The sequence below is a fragment of the Megalops cyprinoides genome, chromosome 23 (assembly GCF_013368585.1).
Source record: "Megalops cyprinoides isolate fMegCyp1 chromosome 23, fMegCyp1.pri, whole genome shotgun sequence".
In the NCBI taxonomy this organism is placed as follows: Eukaryota; Metazoa; Chordata; class Actinopteri; order Elopiformes; family Megalopidae; genus Megalops; species Megalops cyprinoides.
Window position 1 is genome coordinate 20,717,242 of NC_050605.1, and position 24,737 is coordinate 20,741,978.

At 44.0% G+C, this 24,737-nt stretch overlaps 1 protein-coding gene across 2 annotated transcripts in view; it reads left to right on the forward strand.

The window, feature by feature from the left end:
• The first annotated feature begins 304 nt into the window (after positions 1-304).
• Positions 305-24,737, forward strand: part of LOC118770771 (ras and EF-hand domain-containing protein homolog) — a 30,718-nt gene continuing 6,285 nt past the window's right edge. Inside the window, exons 1-13 of one of the 2 annotated variants that reach the window (XM_036518544.1) lie at positions 305-478; positions 7,696-7,988; positions 12,302-12,413; positions 13,060-13,246; positions 15,434-15,580; positions 18,146-18,236; positions 18,334-18,429; positions 21,065-21,252; positions 21,891-21,962; positions 22,218-22,263; positions 22,739-22,830; positions 23,365-23,764; positions 24,417-24,549. In XM_036518544.1, coding sequence (XP_036374437.1) covers positions 7,776-7,988; positions 12,302-12,413; positions 13,060-13,246; positions 15,434-15,580; positions 18,146-18,236; positions 18,334-18,429; positions 21,065-21,252; positions 21,891-21,962; positions 22,218-22,263; positions 22,739-22,830; positions 23,365-23,764; positions 24,417-24,549 — 1,777 coding nt within the window. In that variant the 5' untranslated portion in view covers positions 305-478; positions 7,696-7,775. Of the gene's footprint in view, positions 479-582; positions 658-7,695; positions 7,989-12,301; positions 12,414-13,059; positions 13,247-15,433; positions 15,581-18,145; positions 18,237-18,333; positions 18,430-21,064; positions 21,253-21,890; positions 21,963-22,217; positions 22,264-22,738; positions 22,831-23,364; positions 23,765-24,416; positions 24,550-24,737 lie in introns of those variants that run through there. The other variant, XM_036518543.1, reaches the window with a different exon arrangement.

The window sequence follows — 24,737 nt, forward strand, 5'->3', positions numbered from 1 at the left end:
TGGCTGTAACAGTATTAGTTTCTGCAATGTTGAAGTATCTTCTACTTGCATATCTACTTGCATTTGTAGCAGTTGTACTACACACTCCATAAAACCTTTCATTTCACAACTTGTTATTGGTCTCCAAATGTTGATGGCAATAGCCAAAAAGCTAGCCTCAAAGTAAGGCGGCCGGTGTTGCTATGACTACGATACCCCAACCAACGAGATTAGTTCATGAAGTCCCACCCTCAAACCCAAGTAGTGGCACTTCGAACTTAACTTCTTACATCAAAATGCGATAAGAATCGGATTAACAGTTTCTTTGAGCCGACCCACCCATGACATAGCATGATCTTTAACTTTTCACAAACGAAACTCAAAACTGTGGACGTTAACGTCAAGTAAAACGTTAACCTTAAGAAGCTTCATCCCACTTGCTTTAAGAATGAATACGTGCTGTAGCTAGTTACAGATCTCTTCTGGCATCAAAATAGAGGTAAGTTTACGTTTTTACTCAGTCCGCTGTTTCACAATCGTACCAAGTAATTTGATGCTTTGTGTACATTGCATGTCCGTTATCAGAAAGCTGAACCAGTTACACGTGTTCACTGTCAAAAGAGGAATGTACTCCCGACGCTCTTTCAACAGCGCTGCGTTAGGAATGAAAACGAGTCCGTAAGTTTCATTTAAAATAACAAACTTATGTCTTGTTAGGATAGTTGGTGCTTCTGTGAAAGTTATGACTCATCGTCTATTTTCATTTCTCAAAAGTAATGAAAGTCTGGGTGGCCTGTCCGTTTTGCCTTAAATGCTATTAGGTTTCTAAGCAGTGACTGTTTTCATTAAGTTGTTCTATTCATACAACGGCAATATCAATATCAATAATAATATCAAATTAATATCAACTTTCTTGCAGCGTGATATATGATGTACAATGTTATATTAACATGCTGATCTGTAAGTTTTCTGACTTAAAAGGTCTAACCGTGGTTACATAGGTTGATGCATAATTCTTAATTCTGAAAGGAAGAACAAAGCAATCCTAGTTATGCGGGCTTCATTGTACAGGTTGTAAAGTGTTGTAATTCATGGGGAAAAAATCCTTCAGGTTTTTGGTATTGTACTAATATCCCTTTCATTCATGAAAACGTAACTGCCGCGCTGTTGTTATGTAGCAGCGAGAGTTTGCGTTACGCGCAAACATTAGTAGCATAACCTAAAGTGTGGCTTACTAACAGTCAGAGAAAGAAAAAAAAACAAGTGTTTTTCTACAGATGTCATTTCCTCTGGACTGCACTGTGTCATCTCTGAATTTTGTGACTCCGGGTTATTGCAGTGCAGGGGAGCAGACTGATAAGCCTGCATGCAATAAAAAGTCAAATCGTCATTGTTTCAGTCTTAACCTGCTGCACGCTCGCTGTCGTGGCAGGTCATAGCAGTAGTGCAAATGAGTCAGTTTTGTGGGAACACACTAAAAACTAAGTCGAGTTTTGGTCCTGGTCCTTTTATTGAAAGAGATTAATACCCTGTTGGCAAACAATGTTGTTCAGGCGTGTAGAAGTATTTAATTTTTTTACCTTCAAATTCTGTAAGCTTTGTCTTGTAAGCTGAAGTATCTTCTCTTTGTAACCACTATTGAATTGTCCTTTACTTGTGTAAGACTGTTTGTTTGAAAATGAGCTGAAAACTGTACAAAGACCTAGATATATGACCACCTAACCTGAAATGGAAAATAGACACTGTCATATCAAGCCAACACCTCTCTGGAAACACTAAATACGCACACATATGGCTTTATTTTTCATTGTCAGTCAAAGAGCAGATAGTGCTTTAAAAAGGTGCAATCTCTCTTCCAATTTATTTTCCATTATCAAAGAGGCAAGGGTAAAACAACACCACCAAGATGATTGTGTTGCAGCACCCTTAATCACCAGGAAGTAAATATTTTAATTGGCTGTTGTTTGACTGGATAAACTCGAAATAGCTTCAGCAAGACTCCCACTTCAGTGTGCCGATATGGCAGCCAAGATCTTGTCTGGCGAGTAGGAGACATTCTGAGGTTGCGTCATAAATGTCAAGTGGCTAATTTTGCTGTTTGCCCACTAAGACTGACACCTCACCAGTATTCAGTTAAAGCCAAAATGTCATGTGTAAGAGCTGAGTAGTATACAAACAGTATAGATAATACCACTCTGTAAGTCTGTAAATGTCTAAATGACAGAATGAGGACAGAATCCACCCTCTTCACTTGTATGTCATGTCTTACACTTGAAGATACACCTTATGTGTTGAATGCTAGAAAACAAAGAGCCTGGGCCAAAAAGTCTACTACAGTTTCATTTCAAATGTCAGGAATGACAAAACGATGCGGAAATGTAATTCAACATGGTTTCCGTGAGACACGATGGAGAGACTTTAGCTTTTATATTTCTCCTCACCAAGGTACTAGTTTTTCTAATCCAAGTGCTGTGTTTCTGTGAGTTAATCGTGTCAGAAAAGTGCTTATTGTGGTGTACCTCACAGCTACCTCTGACGTTTTTTTGGCAAATGGTGCCTCTGAGACAGCAGTTTCCTACTGAGTGCACTGCACCAGCACACAGCAGTAAGATGCGGAGGTGTCTGCGCGCCCTACAGCCTGACCAGTGCATGCACTAGAAGCTGCATGGTGGTCTAGTTGAGACGGAAAGTCATTTGCCTCTTTCATCTGACTTCAAACAAAACCACAGTCAGAGTTTAAAAAAAAAACAAAAACCCAAGGTGCTTCTGTGAACGTGCACCAGAATGAATCGGAATGGCCTATTTTCACCCAGTGACTGAATGAGAGGGTGTCGTGTACACACGTTTCTCTTGAGTTGTCAAACATGCCTGGCTGGCCAGTTACAGGTGGTTGTTGACATGATTTTTGTGAGCTCCTGCTTACTTGTTGTTTTTTCCCAGGTTCCTCTGGGACTGGATTATTAAAGAGCTCAAACATTTTTTTTAGAAAGCCTTGAAAAGAAATAGCACTGCTTGGAGTGAGTTTCAGGGCTGGAGATATTATTGCAAAGCGACTATTGCACTGAATTTACAATGCGTAGTTCCATGGCTGTTGTACTGGGTTTTGTATTTAACACACAGTCTGTGGTGCAAGTTTGACCTAGTAAAATTTACTTCTCCAGAACAGCACAGCCTTACACAGTCAGTTGACATACGTGGCTCTGTAACTTTTTGACCATGACACGATGTTTGCACCATCTGGCTTCCTCTTGAATTGGGAAGTAGTGGTTATAATGACAGTAATGGGATGGACAGAGTTTTTTTTTTTTAACAAGCACTTACATCACACCTCTGGTTTCTTCAAACATGCAGAGATAAATAAATAAGCAAATTAGGACCACTGCAGACATTATCATGATGTGTGAACTGAGAGAAAGGCCTGTATCAGGCCTGTGAGTCTTGATGCTGCGGTCTTGATGTTCGGTGATAGCGTAGCCTGGATCCCATTCAGGAGTGACATGGTGACTGGTCAATGCATTGAGCAGGGAATCCCGGAACATTGATACAGGGCTACTTTGTTGATGTCAATATTGTATTTTCTTAAAAACTTTTTAGCGTCAACATTTGTTCTATGGAGGGGATTCATGCTAAAACTGGGGTTCTTATTGTGCGCAGGAATTATTTTAAGATCCGTGAAGCACCACAACTCCCAGAATTCCAAGAACTTAGCTACGTCTGCCAGCCCTCTGGTAGACGCATCAGAAGAGATCTCCAACCTATTGAGTGCAAAACGTTTTAAAGCAAAAGAAAATTGTCCCTTATGAACACTTAGTGAGAGCACATAGCTACTGTGCAGTCTTCTGTGTTCATTTTTGCGTTCGGTTCACAGGCATAACAGTTTCTGTTTAAATTCAAGGTGGGGTGCTGTGTACACGACATTGTGTACATAAGCTATGTTATCCGGTGTACAAGCTCTAAACATTTCCACTGAGTACATGGGAACCTGTTAACTTACCCTGAATAAACCACCTGTTGATGCAAAAAATGTGAACAGAACTGAAACTAAGCGCAACAGTAAGTGATTATATTGGAATTTTATTGATGGGATTTAGTAGTCGTCAGCCACAGCCTGTGTGGGGCGCATGGCCTTTGTGCAGCATTTGTGGTCAGAGACAGTTCCTGGAAATAAAGCCGAAAGCTACTTTCAGTGACTCATTGCTGGACGGTGGACCACTAACACGTCAGGTGTACCTTGTGTTAGCGCTGTTGCTTCAACATACAACTTTGCTGCATGCCAGGTCCTTAATGATATGGTAATTCTTTTTTTTGCTATTAAGTGTGAGAGTTACGGCCGGACTGACAGCAAGAAGCATAATTCAGCACTTTAGTTAGCACTTCTATGGAATCTCATGTAAGAAATGATTCTATGCTTTTTCCCTTTCACTTCACCAAAATTCAGATCAATTCAGTTCCCCTTCCCAATAAGTACTTTCAGTTTAATTCCAATTCCAGTCCATTTCTTTTAATTCGGTCAATTCACTTCTGTTCAATTTCAACATTGAGTTAATTAAAAAATTACAACCCCCAATTTAATATTCTCCTACAACCCCCTCCATTCAATTCCCTTTCAATGTCCCTTAGCCCATAGCCAGGTCCCCCAAACACTTGCTTTACCTTTCACAAAACTGAACTAAAATGGACTAAATTATCTTACTCATGTACTTAATCTCAAAATGTCAGATCTTCACTGCAAATCTTTGAAAAGCAAAATACAATAATGTTTACATTTTTAATTATTTGATCAATGCAGTTTTGCCCTCTTTTAGATTTTAGAAAAATAGCATGAGTTTGAAATAATTTGCCATGTTATGTTAGAGGAAAAAAATGAAAAGGAGTCGCTTTTTGCTGCCCCCTTTCACACCAAGCTCTACACAGGCATGAAAATACTTTCCGAGGACAGACAAGCTGCAGCACATAGGTCTACAACAGACCATATAGACACAATGGTCATTTCTTAGATCATGACATCTGATTGGCATCAGTTCTTCCTGCAGAAACTTCCTGCACATGCAACCAACCCTTGCAGCTTATTCAAAATGCTGCTGCTCGGTTGGTCCACAATGTCTCCAAATTCTCCCATGTCTCACCCTTCCTGATATCTCTTCATTGGCTGTCGGTGACAGCTTGCATCAGCTTCAGAACCTTAAGAAGCAATGAGGGGAATAGTTCTCTCTCATCATCAGTGACACTATCATCATCTGACGCTACACACTGGCCAGACCACTGTGGTCAGCTTCTCCAGGAAGCTTGGCTCTACCCCCTCCCCCGCCTTGCGCCTTGATCACTTCCACTGTCTTCTCAGCCCCTATGGTGGGTAGAGGCTTCCTGTTGCAGTCAGAGTAGTTGAGACACTGGCTACCTTTCAGTGCAGACTAAACGCCTCAGCAGCATTTTTTGACATTCTATAGACATTTATTCGATATGTTGATCTATACACTGACCTCTTTTTGTGAAATATTCGTAGTGTAACGCTCTGTTTTATTTATTGATTTATTTGTTGTTGCTATAATGAACAGCATCTAACTCTGGGTTTCTTGCTGTGGGTCCTCATCCCAGGTTGGTTTTACAGTTCTGTATCTGATGCACTTTTACTGTGACTTCAGTCCAGTTCCCAGTACCAGGCAAAGCCAGGAGCCAGATCTAGAGCGGTTACGAAATTCTTGGAGCCGAGCCAAGATGAATTATTGGAGAAAGAAGAAAGGTACAGGGTCCAGGCGAGGGATTTCATTATTTTTCTGACATTGATCCTGAATGTCTTGTATCACAGTGTATCACAGGCACATGCACTTGTATTTTTATGCTCATCGGTAGTCGTAAATGTCCTACATTGGATTATTTCCGCAAATATTCTTCATCAAAGGAAGCAATTGTAAGTTTGGAACTTGGAGAGCTTCCTCTTTCATGTAGAAATTTGGCAGGGGGGTCATTCCTGGTTAAAAAAAAGGAAATCTGCACTGTTTTAAACCTGCATGGGATGCTTGTTGTTTGGTCCAGGAAGACAAGCGTGAATCCCTGAGGCTTGGAGAACCAGGCATCAACCAGTCCACCCCAGACGGCCCACGGGGAGCCACTGGGCGGGACAGTCTGCACCCCCTCTGCTCTGACACAGCCTTAGCTGGGGTGAGGGGGTGACCGCAGGGGGGGGTGTACAGCCCCAAGGGCCCGCCGTGCACACCGGCCCCCACACTCCTGGTCAATCCCTGCGGTCCCGTTCAATATCTGTGCCTCAGACGGAGTGAGGCTGGAACGATCGCTCTACTGCAGGGTTCGGCCTGTCACCTGCCATTAATCCCACCCGACTGGTCATACTCAGAATGGCTCCCGTCGTGACATTTATCAAGAGCTCAAGTGCCAGTGGTTTTAATGCCACGTCATTGACCGGTGCTGTGATCTCACGGCACTCTGACACATTTGAAGGCCTTGTACAAGATTTAGTTTATGGTATAAATGATATATCGTACTCAGTTTTACCTAAGATGGTGTCATTAGACTTTCAGTATCGTAGGAGTTAGTTCTACAGAACTTTAATCCTCTGTAGATACTACATAAAACAAATTTCCTTTCTGTTCGTTGACTTCACACGAGTTACATTTTAATGTCCTCTTAATACAGAGATATAGAAACAGGCAATTCATGACATTTAAACACATTAAGTAAATTATGCAGCTAGCACCACACCGTCTTCATGTGACTTCATGAACCATGTATGACATTTTCACAGGTAAAATGGTGTGAACAGTGAACACATGGTGTGGATGTTGAAGCAGGACCATGCGGTGTAACGTGAGAAGCCACTGTTTGGGTGTGGGCAGTCTTCAGTGTGTTACATTCCGACAGCGTCTTGAATAGCAGGTGCCTGATCCTGTCATGCAAAGGTTAAATAAAGTTCCTAGAGGCACAGCCCATGGATGTTATTGAGAAGATTAGACTGAAATCCATCTTCGTGATAACCTCCCTGCTCCCTGTATTTACCAAATGGGTGTGTGGATACTGTTGTAGGTGTTTTCCACCCTGCATCTCAGGGCTGTTTTATGCGTGTTGATATCCTTGTTCCTCTTTGTCCCAGGAGAAACAGGCTCTGTTAAAAGTCATCTTTGTACACACACTGTGCTCCTCTTTATTGCTTTGTCAGCTGGACCTGTGGGGACACTGTTAGGAACACCACGGTTGCACCATGCTTTAGCGTAGCAGGTTATGCCATAATGTCCCATCTCACGATAACAAGTGTTCTTCTGTGGATGTATTTATTTGTTGTTGTTGTTAAGCTCATGTGTATGTATTGCAGCCTTTTCACTAATTTGGAAAATTGTGAAAACTGTAAAAAAAAAAAAAAAGAAAAAACAAGAAAAGACCACAACAATCAGGAAATGTACACATTGCTCTATATATCAGACTTCCTACTTGTTCATCTCATGGCCCACTCAGATTTCTGCATGCCCTGAATATGGAAAAATGTCATTTCCCACGACTCGTGTGCCGGCCATGTGCAACCATGTCTTCTGGGAAGGCTTTTTTGAAGGTCCTTTTTATGGTCTCCTCTGTGTTTTTTTTTTTCCTCGTAGGCTTCCTCGGCTAATCAAAGAGCCCGTTGCTAAGAGATGACGAGCGGCGGCTTCATAGGGAGGCTCTGATGCGCTTCTTTTTTTTTTTTTGTGCTTGAACCTTTCGATGCTCCAGGTCCGTTTTTTTGTCATCTCCTGCCCACTTCTGACCTCATGTGAGGCTGGGCGAGGGAGAGGCTGAGAGGAGACGGGAGCATGGCCGCTTTTGGGAACGCCCGCGCCACCAAAGTGACCAAGGCGGCGCGCCTCAAGGAGGACGGAGCGTTGAGCGCCCCCACCGTCCCGGGTCGGAACGGCTCCGACCCCCGCGACTCCGGGTCCCACGCCGCCATGCTGGAGAAGACCCAGGAGTTCTTCCAGATATGTGACATCGAGGACAAGGGGTTCATCACTCGCAGGGACATGCAGGTATGGCGGCCGGGGGGGGGGGGTGGGGGGGAGAGTTTGGGGAGACTGCTCAAACAGGAACTTTTCTCACAATGGTTTATACATACATCTGACAGGAAAAGATGAAGAAGTCTGAAAATCATGTATTAATTTGTTTAATTGATTATTACTTATTTATTTGCTGGACAATGTTGTCAAGACTATTACTCAGTTTGCATGCCAAGATACATTAAATGAACGTCAAAAGGGCAAGAAGAACTAGATATTTAAATTTGTGAATATAAATTGTGATATAAATATTTGTGTGCAATAGTACAGTTTTACCATGCATGCTATGCTAAATGGTAATTAAGAGGAAGTATCTCTATGTCTATGTCTCTATTTATGTCTAAATAGCATTGTGGTGACTAACCATAAATCTGCCATGATTATAATCTGGCCAGCTCTGTGTCATTTGTATGAGAAGTGATAGGATTTTCCTCTTGGTCACTTTTTTCCTTCAGGCATTAGAGGTGGTCTTGCCGTCTAGATCCTTGTTATTTATGCAGGCATAAAGTTGTGGTGCTGTTATTTGTCTGTTTCACCATGTGAGCTCACTGAGCTGATGGCATGACCTCGTAACAGTGCACTCAGTGAACAGACCGATCAATCGATCGGTTCATTAAAATGAGAGTGCATTGATCCTGCAGTAACTGCTCTGTTAACCTGCAGCTTTGCATGTAGCGTGTGGTTGTCTACCTCTGATCTGAGGCATGAAAGTAAGATTCCTGCAGTCATATTGCAAGGACAGGGGTCATGTTTGAAATGGCCTGGTCTCTTACCTGGAGACAGGACTGATCATGAAAATGAGACTTTGTATGTAAAATATGTTTTCTGTACATGAGTACAGAATTGATTTCACATCTGAATTAAATTTGGATTTCTCGATGTTGTTCAGATTGAACCACCTCGTGCTTTTTCTCTGCTATATTCATTGATGTGCATGTCAATAATAGTACTGAAAAATGAAGATTATGAAAACAAGTCTTTATGGTTTTATGGAACCATTATTTCTGATGTTTCAGACTGCTAACTGCTGTAATTTTTACTTGATGATGGGGAGACGATTACGACTTTCTTCCTCAACAAATTTTCCTGTGCTATGCTTTCTGCATTTTCTGTCTCTCTTGTGCTTGACTATCTGAGGAAGGCGGGAAGTTCAGTTTCTTGGGTCCCGCTGTGAAAGCTCTTAAAGACTGCTCTGAGCTGAACAGGTGGATGTGTGATGCCAGCTCACTCTTACAGCAGATCACATGCCATGTTGCATAACGCACCAAGAATGACTAAGGCACAGAACAGAATCATCTCCACCATAAAATTAAAACATTGATTATGCCATAACATGGACATCATTTGCTTACTTACGGTGTGCGGTAGCAGTGCGATCAGTGAGATATGTGTGTGCGTGAGGACCGTTTGTGGGTAATAAGGATGGGGTATCTGTCAGGGCGCACACACACACACACACGCACACGCACACACACACACGCGCGCATTATGTGGCCCCTCCTCAGGCTGCATTGTTGTGCAGATGTTGCGTCCCTTTGGGGGGGGGGGGGGGGGGGGGGGTTTCTCTTTGATGGCGCCCTGGTTCGGCCCACGCTCTCGAGAGGCCTCTCAATAAGCACGTCTCCTCTGATCCGCTGTTCACCAAAAAAAAAAACCCTCCCATAATCACAGGCAGTTCCATGTTTATTCATATGTGTGCGGCCCGAAACGCTACACGCGTGCCGCCCTCGTACTCGCTGCCCCCGCCCCCGCCCCCACCCCCGGCCATTTCATCCTGAAATGCTGGCTCCGGAAATTTGTTTCTGCAAAGGTAGTTTTACCTTATGAAGTTTAGGACCTATGGTATATTTGTGCTTCTGTTGCAACACTGTTTGCCAATGATGATGGAGTCTTAGTGGTGCTTTTATCAGAGCCCACAAACGATATAACTGGACTATCAAAGGTACAGCTTATCGTATATTTGGATATCTATGTACATGTATACGTATATAGATATCCACATAGGCTTATATGTACATATGTACATATCTCCCATGTAATTCTCATATGTTTAAAATGATCTTTTTATCTACGTTACATTATTATCATTTAGCAGATGCTCTTATCCAGAGTGACTTAAATAGTTTACAGTTTTATGGTTTAAATAGGTTACAGTGTTATCCATCTGGACAGCTGGAGATTCACTGAGGCAATTGTGGGTTAAGTACCTTGACCAAGGCTACAGCAGCAGTGCCTCAGCGGGGAATTGAACCAAGAATCTTTCAGTCACAAGCCCAGCTCCTTACCTATATGCGGCACTGCCATTCATACTTAAATCATCTCATCCTACTTTAGGAACACAGAGAGGTTGCTGTGGGGTTGTTTTTCTGTCTTGTTTATATGTGCATATAGAAGCAATACTAATGTTTCCTCAGCGTGGAGAAAATGTTCAGCCTCCTCAGCACTCTGCGTCTGTGCGTGAAGCTTGTCTCGGCCGACGCTGACGTAATCTTTAATCTAGTCAACACCACTTTACTTACAGGTGGTTTCACAGGGAGGGCTAAACCAATGCTGGGCTGAGTTCCAAGCTGCAGAATTACACCCACTAAAAGTGTGATCTGGAGGGTAGAAGCAGCAGAAGCTTACGTTCCAAACCGCAGGCTGAGTGAGATTGGTATTCCTTCAGTGTCCTCCACAAGATGCATCATTAAGTTTTCGCTGCAGACTAATACAGCTTCCTGTAACCTATGACTGATCATGTACAGTACAATAATCAAATATCTGCACCTCATGGTGGTGAGGTTGGAGTTGCTATTGGAACTTGCGACTATGGACAACGTACGGGACACAATGCTTACTTTAAAACAGGCAACCAGTGATGAGCTATTGATTACCTGAATGGGCAATATGGTTGCCATGTTTTTATGTTTTGACCCCCCAACCCCATCATTACAGTTAAATTGCTAATAAAAGAACATTCATCTGAATTGCAAAGCAATGACAAGGGAGAGAGTTTTATTTAAAGATGAAAAAATAGTTAAGAGTTTTTTTACGTTTTTGTTTGCCAAGATGGACAACCAGGAGACGCAGCCAAAACCTCTTGATTGGTGAAATTTGGTTGCCTGGGGCAACCATTAATGTTGAGTCCTGACCTAGATGTACTCTAAATATATCACAAGTGGATGTGAGAGAAAAAGAAGTGTCGACAGCGTATTTTGCTGATTAGCTGCTCAAAGTGTGAATCTTACAAAAGCAGTTTTGTGTACGGTGTCCGCAGAACCAGTGACCTTAATCCAATGAAGCAGCCTGCCATGCTGTCTGAAGGATGTGTGTTTCTCACAGGCAGTGCGATTGCCATGTGTAGATGGCTATGAGTACACTGAGTTTCTCCTGTGATGACCCAGTGCAAGGCCTCATGGTTCTTGGAAAGGTACATCACCATCGTCATGACAGTATGTGTTTACCAAAGGTTTGATCACAACAGATGGCCCCTGGAAAAGCCTAACATTGACTCAAGGCTAACAGTGTTTTGGTGTTATTTATTGTATATTTGTAAGTTAATATAGTTCATCTGATATCTGGAAATTATATTTGGTGTGTCCTGAAATGCCTTGTATGTAAGAATAGTCCATTTGAGTTATGAAGGACAGAATGTATTTGATGTCTTGAAAAAGAAAAGACATTACCGCTACACTGTATTACAATAAAGCAGTTGACCTGATCACATGTTGCAGTTGAAAGTTCGGGTTCCTCTCTTTAAATGTTATTTTTTACTTGTTTGTTTCCTGCCTTGTGGGTTATACAGAAAATAATGGAGAAAGGCAGTCCACTTTGTGTTTTATTATTTATTAGGTTCCCCCCATACACACACACACACACACACACACACACACACACACACACAGACCATGTCTGTGTCTCATTTGTGGGGTGAGAGACCTTCTTTGTGGACATGCTGCAAAGGGTTATTTTTGTGTCTTGCAGCTTACATAGAGCACAAAAGGTACAAATGGTCAGATAGAAGACCATCTTCGATTTGAACAGTGAACTCAAAGAGAGGTGAACCTCTCTCCTGATGTAGTGGGAAAAAAAAACAGACATTGTCCCACAGCAGAGGAGAGTATATGTTAATTTTTTTTTGTTTAAGTGCACCATAAACAAATTGATGAATGCAGTCAGCGCTTTGTGCTGTGAAGAGGCCCCTGTTTCCGCGGTGACGCCAGCAGTCTCTCTCGGCCACGTGCTGTGTGTTACAGTCCCTCTCGGGCGCGTGCTGTGTGTTACAGTCCCTCTCGGGTGTGTTACAGAGACTCCATGGAGAGCTACCCCTCAGCGCGGAGGAGCTGGAGAACGTCTTTGACACGCTGGATGCTGACGGGAATGGCTACCTCACACTGGAGGAGTTCTCCTCGGGATTCAGTGCGTTCCGATTCGCCGTGTGCCACCAAAGCACAGATCACATGACCACGCTCTGCACGTCTGCCACCTTGTGGATTTTATTGTGTTTCAGATATGTAAAATAAAACCATTAAAAAAAACAAATGCCACCCTTAGAGCCATAGTGAGCAGGATGGTCAGGTGATTTGTGCACAGACCGTGCCAGATTGTGTTGGTTTCGTACTGTATTCTGTCATTTAGCAAATGCGCTTATTCAAAGTAATTTACAGCTTATGACATTGACATTCTCATCAGAACAAAAATTGTTGTCAAAGTAATCAAGTAATACCCAGTTAATCAATGAAGACAGGGCTTGCAAAAGAAACCTTACTGCATTTTTTTGAAATGGAAGCACTCCAGACTGTGAATGTTATCCTTTACTGTTATATTGTACTGTACTAGAGGTGTGTCTGTGTGTGGAGAGCTGAACTTAAAATAATTAAATGATTAAAGGTAGTCAGTTTATTATGAAAGCCTTGCCAACACCTGAGGTAGACTTCTAACCACCCAACAAGTCACACTGTAAATATGTGTATATGAAAGGACACAGAGGGGCTGTGATTTGGACTCTGGTGGCGTATCAGATCAAGTCCCTGACCCTTGTGTCCCCCTCACGCCCGTCTCCCAGGTCACTTCCTGTTTGGACGGCGGATCTCCGTGGTGGAGGTGACGGAGGAGCCGGCCTCTCCCCAGAGTCCCCCGGAGGCGCTGTACCAGAGCCAGTGGGAGGAGCGGCTAGCGGGGAGCGAGGACGACGAGGAGAAGCACTTCTGCATCCTCATGGAGAGCCTGGGTGCCAACAACGTGTTCGAGGAGTGAGTGAGCGCGGGGTCCGCCCAGGGTTTCCCCTCCCGCTGCCCCTCAGCTTTGACGGTTAGCCCTGGCATGTCTGGTTCCCTGCTGCTCATCTGCTCTGCCTGGGTCACAGCGTTCTGCCGCAGACTCGGATCAGATACACGATCGGAGCCACTAAACGTCTGCGGCTGTTAGGGCTGAGCATTTGAATATCTGTTACTGTGCCCCTTGCAGAAAAAAGGAACCTCTGTGTGGAGAGCCTTCATCTCCCCCACCCCCACCAAACTGTTAATTGTTAAACCGTTAGTCTGTTAAATGTCTTATGGATCTTTGTCTTTCATACAAATAATTTGTTGTGAGTAATTGAGCTCACGTCAGTCAATTTCATCCTAACAGGTTAATTGTCAATTTGTAATTGTCTTTGTCTTTGTCTTTGTGTCCTGTGAACCAGCACCTGGTGAACAGCTTGATTGGTCACACCTGTCTAATTAATGGTAGTTAAATACACTTCCATGGTTGCAGAAAGAGGAGGCTTACTTTTTTCTGTTGCTTGTGTGCTACGGCAATGTTCTATGGTTTGCTGGGTTTTGAAAATAAATTATTGGTTTTTGAATATTTTCACTTTCTCTTTCTGTTCTGATGTTTTGTGAGTGTCAGCTCAGTATACCAGAACACCACTGTGGTGTCAATAAGTGGTTAGGATCAATGCAACAAGTGGTTTGCAAGGGGCTGCAGAAACTGGTGATTCAGGGCGATTCAAAAGACAAACTGTTGATACTGTTTGGTATCTCTTCATAGTATATACTGAGTCATTAATACGTTCAGTGTCTCTGGATATAACACAGCAATCTTTTTGTAGAGTGCAGTGACCCTTTGCCTCCGTCTTGCTCCTGAATTTTTTTTATTTATTGCTCATTTTTAACAGGATGGAATATAATGGCAGCAGTTATATACCAAGTATATGTTGATATAGATATGCATACTCTTCATGATATTTTGGGATGCTTCAGTGAGCATGAGAGTCCTTCCTCGTGATGCCTCTTGCGCTTTGTGACTGATCTTGGAGTTCTCCTTAGAGAATTGCTCTCGTTCGATACAGGTGAATGCAGTGGTGTATAACCTGTGTCCTGATGACTGGCCGTAAACCTGCGAGGCTTGAGTTAGGTCATGAAAGGAAAGCTGTCAGTTCAGATTGTAACGCTATGTACCTGCCTTCTTTGTCTTCAATGGAAGACTTTCAGTGAAAAGTTGCCTGGACTTCTTGAATAGCATTGTCTGTGGCTTAACTGATGAAATTAAATGCTTTCTTATGCTGAAGGACAGGGGCCTTTTAATCTCTATTTAACAAAGGTGTATGCTTTACTCTAGAATTAAACTGATATTTCGTTTTATTTTGTATTTTCCAAAGAAAGGCTAGCTTTGGTTTCGGTTTTTTGGCAGTTTTTAGCATAGTGGTAAGGGGCAGAGCTCATCACAGAAGGGTTGCTGGTTTGATTCCCTGCTGGGGCACTGCTGCTGTACCCCATGGCAAGGTACTTAACGGACAACTGCCTCAGTGAATATCCAGCTGTATAAATGGATATCATAAAATAAAAAAAACCTGTGTAACCTGTGTATGTCACTCTGGATAAGAGCATCTGTAATGACATGGAGATGAAAGGTAGCACGGAATGGGTGCTATCCCCCTCATCCAGGCTGCTCTCTGGGCATTTTCTGCCTCTTTTTGAGGGGAGATGTTTTTTTTTTTTGCAACACCAAGGTCACTCTGATAAAAAGGCAATTTGGTTTGCCCGCTTCAGATGAGCTGCTGTATTTCAGGCACAGCAATCAGCTGATGGGTTCCTGGCCGTGCGCTCATGGTGCCCAGAGAGCCTGCTCTGCATACTGCAGCCTTTTACAGCGTGAAAGGCGGATCAGATGAAAAAGGACTGCCGTTTCCACATCATTTCATTTCTCAATTGGAAGGCTTTTCCGAAATGAAAAGGATCACTTATGGATACAAAAGAAAGCTTTACATTTATTTTTGTTGATGTTTCTGAAATCTTTTTTTAAGTGTGTTTCTGAAGTTGTTTTAACTCCATACTGGAAGCATAAGAATAATTGCCCCAAAATTACAAAGCTGACACCAGAACCTCCCAACCCCTTTTCATCGCAGATTCTTTCAGATTAATCCCAGACTGACCCCCCCCCCCCCCTTCTGTCCCCAGCCCAGGGGAGGTGCGCAGTCTGTGGGCCCAGCTCCGCCGGGACGAGCCCCACCTCCTGTCCAACTTCGAGGAGTTCCTGGCTCGAGTCACCGTCCAGATCAACGAGGCCAACCAGGAGAAGAGGGAGATGGAGAGCGCGCTCAAAAGGTGGGCGCTAGGAGGCCCCCCCTGTCGTCTGTTCTCTGTGTCGTGAAAGGAGTACTTTTCTTACCGGGCCACTCTTTTTCCTACTGTCCCGACACATCAGAGAGGCTGTTGTGAAAGTTGATAAGGTTTTTTTTTTGTATCTGAGTGAAAGAAGAAGAAAGTATATACTCAGAATGACAGATCTTCTGCAGTTCTAAGGCAGCAGTGTAGCACAGCGGTAAGGAGCAGGGCTTATAACCAAAAGGTTGCCAGTTTGATTCCCTGCAGAGGCACTGCTGCTGTACCCCTTGGGCAAGGTACTTAAACCAGAATTGCCTCAGTAAATGTCCAGCTGTTTAAATGGATGATTTGTAAAAATGGTAACCTGTGTAAGTTGCTGTTGAAAAGACTGACAGTAATGTAATCTTACCTCTCTGAAGAGAGGAGTCCAATCACATTTTATCTTGTGAGCGGGTCTGTCGCATTCAGCATCACCTGATCAGCTCCCTCTCTAACTTCTAAGTGCTTGAAGCCTTTGTCCTGCGTGTTCTTAGCCAGGGCCTCAGCTGGCATCCCTGTGATAGTTTTATGGCTTTAGCGGAATGTTTTACACTTTTACAATGTGGCTGAATCAAAGCGCACATCTCTGAAGCCTCCGTTCCCACTGCGCACTGGTTCTGCCTTCTTTCTCTTTTGATCATCAGACAGCTGAGAGCTATGGGATAATTCCCAAGTCCCACAGTGCACTTGGATTGTAAAAAAAAAAAAAAAATCAGATTGAGGAATATATAACACTATTAAATTAAAACGTTTTGGAATTAAAGCAAACTAATGAAAACCCATGCTAAATAGCTGACTTACTAGAGAACCACTTGCAAGAATCAAATAATGTTAGACTGGTATGATATCAACACTGAAAGCTACTGCTGTCCAATCAAACTCCTTCAGAACACAGGCCAGCATTTTTCTCAGTTGAAGCTCCAAGCCTTGATGTTCGGTCTTCTTTCTCACACTGGAGAGTGAACACAAGGGTCGGGTTTTACGGTAATGCCTTATAGAATGCGCGTTTTTATCCCTTTTGAGTGACCAGTAATCTGTGAGGGAAAACGCACATGTCCTTAAGTAGTCTGACTTTAAACGAGACCCGTTACATTTTTCATCTCTTCCCAACTTTTGTGAATATTAGAGAAAGAGAGACACGCTTACTGAAGCATACACAAGCTATTTTCATTGACAGTGAAAAGAGCATTATTTATTGCCTTGACTAATTGGTGTGCTAAGTTTGTGTTTGATGTGTGTATGTGTGGTTCATTAGCACCTGTGTTGCTGTAATGCGTTGTGACGTTGCCTCAGGCTATTTACCTCCCACATGTCTCCTCTGTTGTTTGGCTAATGGGTCCCTTAAGACCTATAGGAGTGCGAGGAATGTAAATGCGTTAATAAGGAAGGTATTCATGTGGCTGTGGATACAGGGAGGCGTGAACGGTTTCGTTTGTGCAAGGCCCCGTGTGTGTGTGTGTGTGTGTGTGTGTGTGTGTGTGTGTGAGTGAGAGCAAGAGAGAGAGAGAATTATGTTTATTGAGTGTTTTATAGACTTGGCTCTAAGGCTTAAAAAAGTGAACACACAGCGAATGTTCTGATGTAATCAAAAACAGAATTCAACATGTGTGTACTCATTTGAGCTTGTTTGGAGCGTACCTTACCTCTGTGCCAGCTCTCTGTAGTTCTGAGTTCTGTTTCAATACAGCAGTGGAGTCCAGCACTGACTGGTCAGATAATTTCTTGTTCATATAATATAATATAATACACATATGGCGCACAGACTTTTCTTCAAGAATTATTTCTGTGTGTTTGAAGAGCAGATGGTACTGTAGAATTGTTAGTGATTATTACTGAAAAGCATGTGTGGGGGATACTGTGTTTGAGTTGATTTTGAGTTCCACTGTGATGTATGGTGGTAGCAGGGATTGTCTCCCCTCTCTTTGACCAGCTCTGTATGGTAATCACACACATCTCACTTGGCAAATGATGCAGTTTGCTTTGTAAATTACTGTATACCATCTAGAATTTTTGTTACATAATTTGTGTGAAATATATGGTAAAATCTTAAAATAAGATTTCAGATCTATAGAGAACCAGATGGAAAAGTACTATGGAAAATATTTTTGAAATTAGGTTGATTTGACTGTAGAGATTCGATATTACATAATAGATTGTGAGACTCGAGACACCAAAAGCCTATAGTAATGACAAAAAGAATGAAATTAACTAGTATTCAAGACCTAGTATTCAAGACCAAGAGTTGCCTCAGTCAATACCCAGCTGTGTAAATGGATAACATGTACTGTTGTAACCTATGTAAGTCGCTCTCGATAAGAATGTCTGTTAAGTGGTCATAGTGTAATGTACAAATAAAAACAGTAGGTGTGGTATTGACAGAGTTCTACTTTTTGGCATTTTTTGCCAGCCTTGAGTGAAACTGTGTTTAACCATGTAAAAACTGTAACCTCTGTAAGTCGCTGTGGGTAAGAGTGTCTGCTGAATATGGATAATGTAATGTGCTGTGTGATATTCCCATACGCACAGGAAAGCGGCGACGCATGATGATGAGATTCAGCGCCTGTACGAAGAGATGGAGCAGCAGATCAAGAACGAGAAGGACCGCATCCTACTGCAGGTACGGTCCGGTCCGGCGCTCGCTCTGCACGAAAACATAGCTCGCCTCGGAAACCACCACACCCAGCTTCCTGTCTGACAAACCCCCCCCCACGCAGGACTCGGAGCGCTTCATGTCCCGCAGCCAGGACCTGGAGTATCAGCTGTCCCACAAGGAGCTGGAGCTGGAGCAGCTCTTCCAGAAGCAGAGGAGGGTGAGTGGATCCCCTTCCAGGCCTCTCGCACCCTGAGCCAACGCTCATCCTCTGTCCCTGCGTGATATGAGCAACAGTGATATGATGATAGTGATATGTGATATGATAACCGGTGTGATTTGAGGGCGAGGCTTCACAAGGTCCGCAATGTGTGAAGCTGCCATGCCCTGTCAGACACTGGCTACTTTGAACGAACATCTGCTTTCCACAGAAAAACACCACTATTGTTGAATCAGCGGGTCACTGATGATGCACAATGGCTTTACCTATGTAGAGCTTTATACAGCATGACTCTCCCACTCCTACTGGATACTGCTTATCATATTGGTGTGTGTGCCCAATTGCGTTAAACCTAGCCCTGACCCCAGCCAACCACTACATACTGCTTATCGTATTGGTGTGTGCCCATTGGCCTTATAAATATAGTCTTAACCCCAACCCACCACTGCATGGTGCTTATAATAGTGTGTGTATACCCAATACCCTTAAACCTAGCCTTAACCCCAACCAACCACTAGATCATGATTATCATATTGGGCTGTACGCCAACTCACAGTGTAGCCATTGCTTGACGCACCTTGAAGGGTTCGACTGTCAGTCTGCCAAAAAAAGTTTTGTTAATACCGTAGGCGATATGGGTAATTATAGCAAACACATCTACGTTAATTGATTAAATGTTACACCCCGATGAACCAAGCGTTTCCCCAGAGAGCCTTGTCACACTGCTTGACGTAAATTCAAGTGCCGTAATCTGCGCGCTTGTTTCCTCTCAGAACCGAAGCTCCACCGAGGCTTTTAAGGCTAATTGTATTAGAATTGAAATTAGTTTGCCTAAATCAATTTAATTGATTAAGTCAATTTCCCCAGATCCTCCCTTAATAAAAGGCACCGGGCTGCCTTCCGTGCCCCGAGTCGTTATGGGCTTTTTGCGCAGGTCCTTGGCATCTCGTAATTATCGCAGCTGGTAATGAGTCCTTCTGCGTTCCACTCTTCTGTATTGTCAACGTGGTTTCTGCACAAAAGGAATCCAGGCTTTGTTGGCAGCCCAGGCTGATCAGAGTACTGACAGATTAGCACCCTCCACCTTTGCCTTGGAGGCTCTGTTGCTGCGCACAGGATTGTAAACCGTTTATCGGTATTTAGTGAGCGGCAGTGTAGCATAGTGGTAAAGGAGCAGGACTCGTAACCGAAAGGTTGCCGGTTCAATCCTCGCTGGGACACTGCTGCTGTACCCTTGGGCAAGGTACTTAACCCACAGTTGCCTCAGTAAATATCCAGCTGTATAAATGGATAACGTTGTAAAGAACTGTAACCTATGTAAGTCGCTTTGGATAAAAGCGTCTGCCAAATGAATAAATGTAAATGTAGTCTTCATCAGTGAGGGACTGTAAGGTGTTAGTCTGGCTCTCTGGTTTGGGCTTCTGCTTCAGGCCTATTACAAACCTCTATCAGAGGGCAGAAGTGTGCCTGAAGATCATCGTTTGGCTCTCTTTCTGTCTTTTGCAGTAAAAAATGTCCCTTACAGACATTCAAGGTGAAATGGACAAAAATGCTGTTTATTCTGTGGCATTCTGTTAGAACTGCCTCAATACTATGCTGTGTGTAGGCTGCCCCCACTGTGTGGACAGTGGTGTTTTTCTCTGTGTTAGGACATAATAACCATGGTCTGTATATGTGGATTCCAAGACCGCAGTCTCTGCATGTATGCGAATACTGGGGTTGCAGTATCTGTGTGCACATCGTTACCAAGGTTGTGGTCTCTGGGTGTATGTGAACACTGAGGTTGTGGTCTATGGGTGTATGTGAATATTGAAGTTGTGGTTGGTGTGTGTGTGTGAATATTGAGGTTGCGGTCGCTGCGTGTATGTGAATATTGTTGTTGCGGTCGCTGTGTGTGTGTGAATATTGAGGTTGCGGTCGCTGCGTGTGTGTGAATATTGTGGTTGCGGTCGCTGCGTGTGTGTGAATATTGTGGTTGCGGTCGCTGTGTGTGTGTGAATATTGAGGTTGCGGTCGCTGCGTGTGTGTGAATATTGTGGTTGCGGTCGCTGTGCGTGTGTGAATATTGAGGTTGCGGTCGCTGCGTGTGTGTGAATATTGAGGTTGCGGTCACTGTGTGTGTGTGAATATTGAGGTTGCGTTCGCTGCGTGTGTGTGAATACTGAGGTTGTGGTCGCTGCGTGTGTGTGAATATTGAGGTTGCGGTCGCTGCGTGTGTGTGAATATTGTGGTTGCGGTCGCTGTGTGTGTGTGAATATTGAGGTTGCAGTCGCTGTGTGTGTGAATATTGAGGTTGCGGTCGCTGCGTGTGTGTGAATATTGAGGTTGCGGTCGCTGTGTGTGTATGAACATTGTGGTTGCGGTCGCTGTGTGTGTGTGTGAATATTGTGGTTGCGGTCGCTGTGTGTGTGTGTGAATATTGTGGTTGCGGTCGCTGCGTGTGTGTGAATATTGAGGTTGCAGTCGCTGTGTGTGTGAATATTGAGGTTGCGGTCGCTGCGTGTGTGTGAATATTGAGGTTGCAGTCGCTGTGTGTGTATGAACATTGTGGTTGCGGTCGCTGTGTGTGTATGAACATTGTGGTTGCGGTCGCTGTGTGTGTATGAACATTGTGGTTGCGGTTCTGGTGTCCCAGCTGGAGCTGCAGTGCAGAGAGCTGCACAGCGAGCAGCACGAGACCAAGGTGGAGAACGTGAAGCTGAAGCAGACCAACGAGGAGCTCCTGCGGGAGCTGGAGCACACCTGCCAGGAGCTGGCGCTGGCGCAGGAGCAGCTCACCCTGCTGCAGGTCCAGGCCTCCCGGCTGCACGACGAGAGGGAGCTGTGAGTCCCGCCCGCTCACCTGATCACATCTGGCCAAGCCCAGTCACACCTGCTTAGGCTGCTTCAGTTCTCCTTACACCTGATCACACCTGGCTACACTGTAGCAGGCCTGATTACACCTGATCACTCATACTGTAGCAGTCCTGATTACACCTGATCACTCATACTGTAGCAGTCCTGATTACACCTGATCACACCTGGTTAGAGTGCATCAGGGCTGCTTATACCTGATCGCACCTGAGTATACTGTATCAGTCCCCCTCACACCTGGTTAGGCTGTTGCAGTCCTTATGTCCAGTTACACTTGGTGATACTGTATTAGTGCTCCTCCTCTTATAAGGCTCTTCTTACAGCTTATAACACATGAGTATATATCTACTTTTCCACCTAACACCTGATAACACCTGAGAGTACTATATTGGTCCTCCTCACACCTGAGCACACCTGATTATACTGTAACAGTCCCTCTCACACCTCATCACAGTTGCTTATGAAACATTACTGCACCCCAGATTTCCTACACTACAGTACACGAGCAGTGAGTATGAATGACTAGGAAGTTATTATGTAAAACATGAGCCAGGTGTTGTGTGCGGAGGGGCTTATATGAGTTATTCCTGCCGTGTTGTTATGTACAGGGAGCTGTACAGGGTTACAGAGGGGATGCAGAGAGAGAGGGCGAGCCTTCTCAAACAGCTTGACCTGCTGAGGTAAGGACACAGAGCCTATTCTGAATAGCGGAGAGAGGAGTTAGAGAGGCGTGACGACCTATGAGCCGAATTTGACAAATCTGTATCAGACTTACAAGGCCAATTAAAAGAGCCGTTGTGGTTAAAATAATTGTGTGTTACTTGGCAGTTGATTCTTTCCTTTCTTACTGAGCTCCTGGTCCCCCATCATGGTTTGTGAAATATATGCTATATTACTTGATAACTTGTCTTTTTTTTCCCCTGAATTTTTTGCAGGGAAATGAACAAGCATTTACGAGATGAGAGAGATATGTGTTTCCTTGTAAGTGCTTTTATTCATTTTCATTCCGCCTTCCTATGATGGTGTGTAAGACTCCTACAGGAAGTGAGTGATTTTATGCTTTTATAATAAGGTTTCAGTCTTATTCTTCTTATTCTTATGCTATAAAGATATTTTATGAATGAGGTTGCACATGTATCCTCAATTTTACACCATAGTTGTAAAAAAAACTATATTACATACTTGCTGTCTTAAAGGCCTGACTTTAAAGTAATAAAGGAGAAAAAAAGAAGTATTATTTTTAAAGTAGCACTGACAAGTATAGCTTCAGTGTCAGCATTCCTACTTTAAATGTGACATTAAATAGGACAAATCTATCTGATATCCTGACCCTGATCAGGGTTTTAGGAGAGATGTGTTATGAGTGCCACAAGTGGAAGGTCCTAGCAGATGTAGCCAGGTTAATGGTAAGCATTAGTCCAGGCCCCACAGTAACGCTTATTTCATCCTACTTCAGAAACCCAAGAATTCAGCCAGAAAAGCTTCGCGGAAGCAGAGATCAGGTTCAATCGGCCTTAAATACTCAGAGAGAAAACAGTCCCAGAAAAGGTAAGTTGGTTCGCTCGGACATGCTTTTAATGCTAATTGGCCTTGCTCCATCAGGTGCTCTCACGGCAGAGGGTTTTAAAAGATCTGGCTTTTCAGCCGAGCTGTAATGCATTTTTTTAACCATGTCAGTGCCTTGGGTAGCTTTTAACGGAGAAGATTAGACCGTTATCAAAAAAAAATTTGAAATCCTCTTGAATCATCACCATAAAAAATATTTGCGAAAAGGTAGGGTGAAATAGAAAAGCTAAAAGTATACCTGAGAGCTAGTAATTCCTCGCTCAGAACATGCAGCTTAATTCAATAGCTGTGATGAGTGCATCTGTACAGCCCTTTTAATTGAATGTGATGATAGTGCAGTGTGTGGATAGCACACAGACACAGACCTGCACTCTCAAACAATGCCAGTGAAGCATAGCCAGTATGAAACGAAACCTGAAGCTTATTTGAATAGATTTGTGTACATACTTCGGTGCATCATCTGATCTCAGACGTTCAACTGAAAATCACCCTTTCTCCATCCTGCTTCCCCTGCAGTGAGGATGAGGAGGAAGTGACATCACTCTCCAGGAGGAAGGACTCTGGGGGCATGAACGGGCATGGCCCCGCCCCCGGCCAGGAGGGTCAGGGTGCGGGTAAACCCGGGGTCAGAGGGCAGCTCGGGAGAATCATCTCCATCGAGGAGGATCACCTGCCGCAACTCCTGCAGGATCAGTACGAGGCCCAGCTGCAGGAGTGGAGTGAGGAAGAGGAGGATGAGGAGGAGGAGCACACCGACCTGGAAATGAGTAACATCTTCCCAGCCAGTCCCACCGCCGCTGTCCCTGTCACCCCAGAAGAGCCTCCACCCACTGACCACGGGGTCCCGTCACCTAGCAACGGAGACACCCCTTCGTCCCCCAGAGGACAGCCCGTGGGAAAGGAAACGGTCCTTCACGTAAGATGTGTGCCCGTGCAGAGGACACACACACCCATACTGACACACACTGACACACACACACACACACACACACACACACACACACACACACACACACAGGTGTGGGTTTGAGTATGGGTGTATTATATTCACAAACCTCATTCTTCCATGTGGGCAAAGGTCTCCTCTCTATTCTCCGAATTAAGAAAAAGCAGAACAACTCCGAAGGTTCCTCTTCCACTGCCCTCTTCTCACACACAGTTCACAGCCAGAGCTTCCCTACAAGACTCTGGAGTTAGTAAATTCTAATCAACTCAACCACCACCAGCTCAACCGCACAGACCAAACCCTTATATTCTTATGTTTAATAATAAATACAGCTTGACCTGACTGAGACCGTAGATTATATTAGTGGAATAGAGGGGACATTCAACCTAATAACACATTTAGCACATTATATTTCAATATAATATGCTTTTTTATTTCATGTTCATATGTTTTCTGACTGCTAAACGAGAGATATTATTCAGTATTGAAAAGTTAATGACAAAGCACCATAGCATTCAGACAATGGGAAAAAATTAAGACTGATAAAACCTGTCACTTTTTCCAAAACCTCCACCCACCACCCTCACTGCTGTGTCTGCGTGTGTGTGTGTGTGACTCTCAGGAGGAGGGTGTGGTCACCACCCCAGACCGCCTCTTTAAGATCGTCCTGGTGGGGAACTCCAGCGTGGGAAAGACCTCGCTGCTGCGCCGCTTCTGTGACGACTGCTTTTACCCGGGCACCTCCGCCACCGTGGGTGGGTAGAAACACAACCCACTCCCCTCTGGGCCTACGGGAGCCCCACACAGCCTCTCACACTCTCAGAGCAGACCGGGTCTCCACACACACTCTCAGAGCAGAGTGGAGCTGCACACTCTCACACACTCTCTCAGAGCAGAGTGTAGGTGCACACTCTCACACACTCTCTCAGAGCAGATTGGAGCT